We start from the raw sequence: 10,745 nt of genomic DNA, 5'->3' as shown, positions 1-10,745 counted from the left end.
TGTCCGTCCATTTAGAATGTAAATGAAGGCTTTATTCTCTACAATTTAAATGAGATTAGTCGTTTCACATAACAAAATGAATAACCAAATCAACAACTATAGACTATCAAAAATGAAAGAAATATAATATGACAAATTATTACAAACAAATCGTTATTTTCATATGAATGAATACATCGGGAAATCATTAAATGCCATGTTTTAGCGCTTTCATGTTTTTTGCAAGCTATACACTATTTGATGCAGATCGGTTGTTGTTGTTGTTTTTCAGCTGGAAGATGATTACCTGACTTTGTATAGGAGAAACAAGCAGTCTGATATTACGTTTACTCAGCACGGGAGCCATCTGGATAACAAGTCAAAACAATGAGGGTGCTGCTATTGTTTTGGTTTTCCACAACGGAACTTGCTTCAGCAGGAGACAAAAACCAACTGGGGGAGAAAAAAACCCCGTTTTAAGTGTATATAGAAAACAGGATGCAGGAGCTTGAATGTACAATTCAAAGTCGCAACACGTTGTACTTTGGCAGGGAATAGAGAGCCTCATTTGTCATCCGTTTGCCAATAAGGCATAAATGTAGCATATACAATATTCAAATCAATGGTTGTTGTTGGATTATGTGGGAATGATGCTTTTGCTAATTTTACTGCAAATCTCTGTCTGGGGAGCCACTGGAGCAGACACTGGCGGAGAAGAAACTGTGTGCACATCCAATGCCTGTTTCACTTTTCATATAGAGGGAGTCAGCTTCGACGACGCTCGTATAAAATGTGTAGATAACGGGGGTTACTTGGTAACAACTAAAGACAAAGCTGAGGAAGCAGAGCTTCAATCAATCCTTACACAGATCGACGTAAGGAATCGCAATTTGGACTACAAATGTTGGATCGGACTGCAATTACATAAGGGGGACTGCATTATAACGGGCTTGAGTCTCAGAGGTTTTAAGTGGATATCTGGAAGTGAAACTTCCCAATATTCCAACTGGGAGAAGGAACCTCGCAGCACCTGCACAGAAGAGCGTTGCGTATTGGTATACTATTCTTTATCCGGTCGCAATGATTTAAAATGGACGGATGGATCTTGCAAAGAAAAGGCTTTTTACGCTTGCAAATTCTACTTCAAGGGAATGTGTAAACCTTTGTTGTTGGCAGGAGGGGAGCAAGTGAATTACAAGCTCCCATTCTCAGCAAATCCATTAAATGAGGATAATAACTTGACCGCGTTTCCATTTGGAACATATGCTGAAATAAGATGTAATGGCAATGACCACTTTTCTATTTGTAAGTTAACGGATGGTGTCTATGGCTGGACTATCCCCGGTCCGTTTTGCGCCACGGATAAACAGAGTTGTGGCTATAAAAACGGTGGATGTGATCATGTGTGCTTTGATAGTGACGCCGGTGGTATTCGTTGTGGATGCAAGGACGGTTATGTGTTAGGACAGGACAGAGTATCTTGTGACTTAAAGGAATATTGTCACAGTTCTCCATGTCAATACCAATGCGTAACAGGACCAACGGGGTTCTCCTGCGTATGCCCAAGCGGCTTCCAATTGGATAAAGACCAATTTGGTTGTATCGATGTCGATGAATGCCAAATGAATGCCTGCGACGGTAATCATTGCGTCAATACCCAAGGTAGTTACACTTGTAAGTGCAATAAAGGCTACAGAATGGTTGAGGGCAAATGCCACGATATAGACGAATGCACTGAAACTAGATGTCCACAAATATGTCTTAACTCTGAAGGATCCTTCTCCTGCCATTGCATCGCAGGGTTCACTGTGTCCGAGGACGGTCATACTTGTATAGATATAGACGAATGCCTCAGTAATCGATGCGAGGACAAATGCACTAATACCATTGGTAGTTTCATGTGTTCTTGCCATCAGCACTTCCGGTTACACCCTAATGGAATCACCTGCATTCGAGATGTGACTGTTGTTTCCACTGTTGAAACGTCAAATGTTTATAGAGACAACGACCAACACGACGAGACCATTGACACTATAACCATATCTAAGGTTGAATTACAGAACGAGCCTCAGTTTACCGACGGACCACCTCAAGGCACTATTACGCAGGACATTACGCGCGAGGAGCCATCCAGCAAAACCACTGGAACGAGTTGGTTTACGCATAATGGCTCTTTTTTGAGCTCGTGGCTGTTTATTGGCATTATTGCTTCTCTTGTTCCACTACTTCTTCTAATTGCAGTAACCTCTGGTATTGTCATGTTTCGATGTAGTCGTTCAAAAAGAGAAGCGAGGAAGAAAATCGCCACTGCTGACAGTTACTGTTGGGTGGCTTCTGGTATAGAGACTCAGTTAGAAAAATTTGACGGGTCACTTGAAAGCACGGCGTGAAATAGTGTCAACTCGGGAATGTAAAAACAATATTATTCTGACATTGCATTATTTACGAATATATAAATAAAACGTGTTCATAAAATAATGTTTTTTTTTTTTTTTTTAAATATGTCTGAGATCCTTGACTGTGCTTCAAAAAAGCACATATTTTATATGATCATTCATAAAAGGTTACAATCGTATTTAATCATCATAACAACCTGGTCTCAGAGTATTTCCCAATATTCTGTACGTACATACATCAGAGACACTCCATTTAGTATAATATGTTATGTTTCATATGGTATGTATTAAAAAAGCTAGGTGGCTAATGCTAGCAAGAGGGTTAGGTTAAAGGGTTAGCTAACATACTCAGTAGTTGCAATGTAGCTACAAAGTAGAAACTAGTTGAAAAGTTGCTAGTTAGCAAAAATGCTAAAGTTGTCCATGATGAGATTTCAACAAGCAACCTTTGGGTCGCTAGACATTTACATTATACACCCACCCATCTACCACGACCAGACCAACCACTCACCTTTTCTTTTTTGCCTTAATAAGTAACTTTCTGTCTTGCGTAACTATACTAAACATAACATGTCATACTAATTTGAGTGACCCAGATTTACATTTACCATGTTACGTCTAGTCTATGAGACCAGGCTAGTCATAAGAGTTGCTTCATGTTCACAGATGGCATGTTTTTCTTTACATCTGAAATGTTTGGTAGGCCTAATTTACTTGAATACTTCAGGTCTTCAATTTACTTGAAATGATACAATGTTGTATTTGAGCAATAAGGCGTGGGTGGGTATGGTGTGGTAAATGGACAATATACCATGGCTAAGGGCTGTTCTTATGCACGACGTGGTATATTGGCCATATACAGTACCACAAACACCCGGGGTGCCTTATTGCTATTATAAACTGGTTACCAACATAATTAGAGCAGTAAAAATACAAAATGTTTTGTCGTACCCCTGGTATACTATCTGATATAGCAGGGCTTTCAGCCAATCAGCAATCAGGGCTCAAACCATCCAGTTTATAATATTCTATATTAATATTATAATATTACACTGACACATTTGAATAAAGTAGGCTTATCAATGAATGATTAGAATTATATTCATGCTAAAATATGAATACAAATAAACAAAAACCACTCGTGTGCCAAAGGTCAATGCCCGTGGCAGTGAGCCACGCATGATACGTTCCGCCTTCAATATTTGAGGAAGCGAAGTCACTTGGAATCTGCAATTGACAATAAATAATAACTCCAAAAGGTGAAATAAAAACATTAAATTCAAGGCACACTTAAACCGTGTCGATGTCTTCACTATTATTCTACAATGTAGAAAATAGTAAAAAATAAAGAAAAACACTTAAATGAGTAGGTGTGTCCAAACATTTGACTGGTACTGTATATATAGATACAACTCAGTGGTTAGGGTGTCCGCCCTGAGATTGGAAGGTTGTGAGTTCAACCCCCTGCCGAGTCTTCGCTTGGTACTCAACATTAAGGAGATAATGTAGATTGGAAGGTTGTGAGTTCAATCCCCTGCCGAGTCGTCGCTTGGTACTCAACATTAAGGAGATAATGTAGATTGGAAGGTTGTGAGTTCAACCCCCTGCCGAGTCTTCACTTGGTACTCAACATTAAGGAGATAATGTAGATTGGAAGGTTGTAAGTTCAATCCCCTGCCGAGTCTTCACTTGGTACTCAACATTAAGGAGATAATGTAGATTGGAAGAAAGGCCCTGCAATAGGCTAGCGTCCTGTCTAGGCTGTGCACTTGTACATCAAGCTGCCTCATGCTACAGAAACAGGAGATAAGGCAGAGGCCTATATGAGCCGCTCTCCCACAAGCCAAGGCTACATACTAGCATACCTATGCTAACTATGGCCCCTGCTACATTGTTTACGATGAAATGATGTCCATTTACTTTGATGATTTGACTTCCTAAAAACAGCAGTGTGCCTGACTGTTTAGCTACTGAATATGTGATGCTCCGTAACATTGGCAATTAACTAACCTGTTCTTGGCAATAATTTCTTCGTTCTTTATTCAGTAAAAAGTGTATGTTATAAATGTCAGTGTCCAGTTGCAGGTGGACATGGACATTAGCCAAAAAACTAAGAATATTTAGAAATATATTAAATCCACATTTTGTATTGAGTAAGAAATGCCGCTTGCATGTTTGTAGAAATATCTCTGTTTCGGTCGCACTGTGTGACAGTTATCACAGCTACAAAATTGGCTATATCGTAAAAAATCATGAATAAAACATTTAAAAAACTTTTTGCTCACAATAAATGCTAACGTTTACTAACTTGTTATTTAGCTAACTAGCAAGCGTGTGTCTAATTCATATAAAAATCAATAAATAGCTATCAAACGAAGTTTCGCAAAAGAGTGTAGATCGCTCGCCAAACAACTCACAATTTTTGAGTTTGTAGCTATAACGCTTTATCAGTCAAAGACTGACGTCTTAATTTAAAGTAAAGCATAAGGTTATCAGTGTAGTTAAGGTAAGGTTTAAATCCAATTTTATCAAGATAAATTATAAATAGGAGTGGGTTTAGACATTATCATGACTTTGTGGCTGTGGTAACTAGTGATGACCCTGTGTGACACGCTATCATCTACGTGGTTGCGGGTGTATCGCATAGACATGACTAGTTCCTGCAAAGATGTTGGAAAATGCAAGATGCCAAGCAGCTAAAATCCGGAGGGAACTCTTCACTTAATGAAAAACGTGGAATAATTTCAGTTTTTTTTTTTTTGGAGAACCACCGGTAAATGGACAAGGACATTAATAAAATACACTTTATAAGAAATCGAGAAAAAAGAACACCAAGAACAGGTTAGTTGAACAATTCCTTGCGAGGCTTTCCATAGCAAATCTGCAACGGGTATTTGTATTTATAATGGATCCTCATTAGCTGCTGCAGCTACTTCTCCTGGGGTCCAGCAAACAATTAAGGAAGTTTATACAATTTTAAAAACATTACAATACAAGGCAAAGGATGGCTACTTTGAAGAATCTCAAATATAACATTTTGATTTGTTTAACACTTTTTTTGCTTAATACATGTACATGATGTTATTTCATAGTTTTGATGTCTTCACTACTATGCTACAATGTAGAAAATTGTAAAATACAATTTTAAAAACCCTTGAATGAGTAGGTGTGTCCAAACTTCTGACTGATTGTAGGTAGGCTAACTGAAATGTAAATCCTCCTAGTCAGCTGGCTAACGTTAGCTAGCTATTAGCTGGCTCCTGAATGAGTAATGAGGTGTAGTGAGTAACTACGTCTTCCTGACTGAGGTCTTTACTTTGTAACTTCAGCGTAAAACAGGTAGAACAATGATTTGTTTCCTATAGCTCTAGGTTCTGTGTGCTACAATTCAATTTAAAATGAACTAGTTGATTCAGCAACACCAATTATGATTTAACTTGTGTATGGTAATGAGGAAACCTTCAAAATAAAAGCCCGCATTTCAACACGTTGTAATTTAAATAACTGATTCAAAATATTGCATTTTAGTCAGGACCCACTTATTGTGCTAATAAAACAATGCAATTAGTAATTGATGAACCAATGTATATATGGGTTTAAAAACATTTAAGAACAATAATAAAAAATACAATGTTGAGAATATTGGGCTATTGAGAAAAACCTTTACTACCGGTCTCAGCCTCAGTGGGGTGGAAAATACTTGGTAGGGTCTCTACAAATCAAGCATGAACCCGATGTCATGTTAGCCTGTGTTACCTTCTCGACGAATGTTCCCCTAGGAGGAATGTTCCCCTAGAGTCTGTAGTGCCCACGGGAGATTTGAATTCAGTTTTCTCCAAACTCCTCCTCCTTCTTCCAGCAGCCCGTTTCACTTCGGAGAGAAATATCGAGTTCCCCCAAAATGGCCTTGAACACGTTGAATAATCCTAAAAATTAAGATTTGTTGAAATACCATCCTGTATTAGTAAAAAAAAAAAACTCTTAATGCAATATACACGCTCTCTGATGTGTCTTCATCATTATAGGTTTTACATTGGAGCTAAAAATGACAATCCATTTTCTTTGACACATTAACAATCTTACAGTACTGTATAGTGAGCTGTTTAATGATATTTCACCGTTTTACAGTGTATTGACACCTCTGTAAGCCAAACTGAAACACCATCTGATAGGCTCAACGCTCAGTATGGGTTTCACATTGTCGATAAAGAGGAAAATCAACCCAAATGGTCTTTGGCACGTTGGGTGTGGCTTCTGCATTAGATTTATGCTCTCATTTAGTCTATTACAACCCTGCTGTCCACTTGTGTATGAGGACCTCTAGTGGTATACATTGGTACTGTTCCATTCGAAGTTGGCTTGTTCAGTCATTTGAAATTAGAACATAAAAACTCATGGGGGAATGAAAACCGTATAGAATATGTACGTCTCCCAAGTCATTATATATTTGGAACTAGGTGATCATAAAAGCATAATAATATCATAAAACACTTTATACTGTTTTGATGGAAATCATTTCTCTTAATAAATAGGTTGACAGTTTATCAATATGAATCAATAAAAACGATAGGATGGTTGATCAATAAGACGACACGTCATTTTTAATCAAGCTATTAATTTATAATTCCAGTGACACAAAGTTTGACGCTAAAATAAAGTGTAATTTAATTAAAATGGTGATTTGTTTCTCAGTAAGCCGTTGAAACACAAAGCAGAGGACAATGTTCAATGTTGTTAAATGTGCAGTGTGTTCAATCAAGGAAGAATGTCTTGACAGAAGAAAACGGGGGGGAAAGCAAAAGTATCCAATTGACTGAAGCATGTAGATCCAGCCATTTCACACGCACTGACGCAATCTCCCTCCGCCACTGTTGAAATCAATATCATTTGACAGACTTCTCCACATAGCCTCCTAGGGGAACATTCGCCGACAAGGTAGCCCAGGGGTTAGATCGTTGGGCTGGATCGAATCCCCGAGCTGACAAGGTACAAATCTGTCGTTCTGCCCCTGAGCAACACTGTTCCCCGGGCGCCGAAGACGTGGATGTCGATTATAGCAGACCCCACTGCACCTCTCTGATTCAGAAGGGTTGGGTTGAATGCGGAAGACACATTTCTGTTGAATGCATTCAGTTGTGCAACTGACTAGGTATCATTCTTTCCCAGGCTGACACGACAGCTGTCGTCAGTTTTTGACTGATAAAGCGTTATAGCTACAAACTCAAAATTGTGAGTTGTTTGGCGAGCTATCTACACTCTTTTGCGAAACTTCGCTTGATTGCTATTTATTGATTTTTATATGAATTAGACGCACGCTTGCTAGTTAGCTAAATAACAAGTTAGTAAACGTTAGCATTTAATGTGAGCAAAACTATGGGGGACATGCTTCATTATTTAGTTTTGTATAAACATAAGGACATTTTTGTTAACAAAACAAAAATATGTAAAGTGTCGGTCACATGTTTCATGAGCTGAAAAAAAAGATCTCCGAAATGTTCCATATGCTCAAAAAGCTTATTTCTCTCAAATTTGGTGCGCAAATGTGTTTACATCCCTGTTAATGAGCATTTCTCCTTTGCCAAGATAATCCCTCCACCTGACAGGTGTGGCATATCAAGAAGCTGATTAAACAGCATGATCATTACACAGGTGCACCTTGTGCTGGGGACAAAAGGCCACTCTAAAATGTACAGTTTTGTCACACAATGCCACAGATGTCTCAAGTTTTGAAGCGCGCTGCAATTGGCATGCTGGTTACAGGGATGTAACCTGTGTAATGCTGTTTCCAGATAATTTAATGTTATTTTCTATATCATAAGGCTCATCCAATGTGGTTATAGAGAATTCGGCAGTACGTCCAACCGGCCTCAACTGATAAAAGTGAAAAAAGGTTCTTCATGGGGCCATCGCTATGAACAGATATGCACCTCAGTCCATCAGGTTGTCTATTTTGTCTATTTTGCGGGCAATGGTAACGTACTTAAGTACAAATATTTTAAAGTACTACTTAAGTAATTTTGGGGTATCTGTACTTTATTTTCACTCCACTACATTCCTATAGAAAATATAAATTTTCCCCGACATCCAAAAGTACATTTTATATTTTGAATGCTTAGCAGGACAGGAACATGGTCCAATTCACACATCCCAGGTTATCCCTACTGCCTCTGCTATGGTGGACCTACTAAACAGACATGTTTTATTTGTAAATGATGTCTTGAGTGTTGGAGTATGCCCCTGGCTATCCGTAATTACAATTTTAAAAAACAAGAATGGTGTCATCTGGTTTATTACTATAAGAATGTTTTAAATTATTTATACTTTTAATACTTATGCATATTTTAGCAATTACATTTACCTTTTTTTTCTACTGAAGTACATTTTAAAACGAAATACTTAGACTTCTACTCAAGTAGTATTTTACTGGGTGACCTTTTACTTGAATCATTTTCTATTTGTAACATTCCTACTGAAATTGCCCTAAAACAGAAATACTTTACCCAAGTTCCCATTGACATGTCATAGTTCTTCAGATCCCCTAACAAGACAGTTTGCAGGTCCTGATATTGCCCTAAACAGAAATACTTTACCCAAGTTCCCATTGACATGTCATAGTTCTTCAGATCCCCTAACAAGACAGTTTGCAGGTCCACCTGACACATCCATTCCTGGAACCTGAATCCATAAGTGAGCCACCGATGGACAGTACCAGAAAATATGATCTCTTTATTGACTTGGTTTCCTTGTGGCAGTCTGCACAAGGCTGACTGTTCAATGCCCCCAACATACTGAGTGGACAAAACATTAGGAACACCTTTCTAATATTGAGCTGCACCCCCTTTTACCCTCTGAACAGCCTCAGTTCGTCAGGTCATAGACTCTACAAGGTGTCGCAAGCATTTCACGTAGATGCTGGCCCATGTTGACTCCAGTGATTCGCACAGTTATGTCAAGTTGGCTGAATGTCCTTTGGGTGGTGGACCATTCTTGATACACACGGGGAAACGGATGAGCGTGGAAAAACCCAGCAGCGTTGCAGTTCTTGATACACTCAAACCGGCATGACTGGTACCTACTACCATGCCCCATTCAAAGGCACTTAAATCTTTTGTCTTGCCCATTCACCCGCTGAATGGCGCACAAGCCATTTCTCAATTGTCTCAAAGGCTTAAAAATCCTCCCCTACTTCTACCCTGATTTGAAATGGATTTAACTGGTGTCATCAATAAGGGATTCTAATTTTCACCTTGTCATGGAAAGAACAGGTTCCTAAATGTTTTGTACATTTTTGTAACCAGTATGTTATATAATAGCTTAAATTGAAACAAATGGATTGATGTGTCATCTGTCTTCTACGTCCGTTCATAGACCCGATGCCGAGGTATTCGGACATCAAAGACCTGTTCCCAACTCACTTTTATTTCATATGGCATTGTTTTCAAACCTTTTGACTTGAAGTAAAACTAATATTTATTTATACTAATCATTTTCAGCCATTTATGATTTTTAATGGACTAATTATTTAATTTCTTTAATTGTCTCGCAATTTTGTGGCAGAGCTGCGATGAGTTGGTTATAATTTGGTATTGAGCGTTCACCACATACACTGTTAGTTGCTTGTGTGACAATTTTTACCGTCCTTGTTTACAATGTCCTTCATAAATATAATTCCCTTTTCTCTAGCAGTACATTGAAGTTGAACCATATTATTTGCTACAATATTAGATCTGATTTTTCTGGAGGATGAAATTGAAATGTATAGACAGGAGAATACTTTAAACAGAGATCCATTGTCAATCCACGACAATCAGGTTTTAATCTGTAGAAAGGCAAAAAGTCTGTGTTGCCCAGCAACAGCCCCAAAACATCACTGCTCTAGAGGAGATCTGCATGGCGGAATGGGCCAAAATACCAGCAACAGTGTGTGAAAACCTTACAGAAAACGTTTGACCTCTGTCATTGCCAACAAAGGGTATATAACAAAGTATTGAGAAACTTTTGTTATTGACCAAATACTTATTTTCCACCATAATTTGCAAATAAATTCATTAAAAATCCTACAATGTGATTTTCTGGATTTTTCTTCTCATTTTGTCTGTCATAGTTGAAGTGTACCTATGATGACAATTACAGGCCGCTCTCATCTTTTTAAGTGGGAGAACTTACACAATTGGTGGCTGACCTAAATACTTTTTTGCCCCACTGTATGATCTAAATTGATATTGTTTAAATATGTTATCTTTTCATATTTATGCAAACCTGTCTAAAACAATTTAAGAATGAGTACTGTATGTTGAAGGCTAGGCGCAAATAACTGAACTGCTCACTTTTCTGTCTGTAGGTATACAGACAAGGAGGCATACAAAGGTA

At 38.2% G+C, this 10,745-nt stretch overlaps 1 protein-coding gene across 1 annotated transcript; it reads left to right on the top strand.

The window, feature by feature from the left end:
• Nucleotide 1: 1 nt before the first annotated feature.
• On the top strand, nucleotides 2-2,454 carry LOC110498219 (complement component C1q receptor). Its single transcript, XM_021574853.2, is given in 2 exon segments — nucleotides 2-2,031; nucleotides 2,034-2,454. Coding segments are annotated over 2 exon segments (1,518 nt in total). The 5' UTR covers nucleotides 2-626; the 3' UTR covers nucleotides 2,147-2,454.
• Nucleotides 2,455-10,745: the final 8,291 nt, after the last annotated feature.

Source organism: Oncorhynchus mykiss, chromosome 19 (genome assembly GCF_013265735.2).
Source record: "Oncorhynchus mykiss isolate Arlee chromosome 19, USDA_OmykA_1.1, whole genome shotgun sequence".
Classification (NCBI taxonomy): domain Eukaryota; kingdom Metazoa; phylum Chordata; class Actinopteri; order Salmoniformes; family Salmonidae; genus Oncorhynchus; species Oncorhynchus mykiss.
This window is presented reverse-complemented; position numbering and strand designations above follow the sequence as displayed.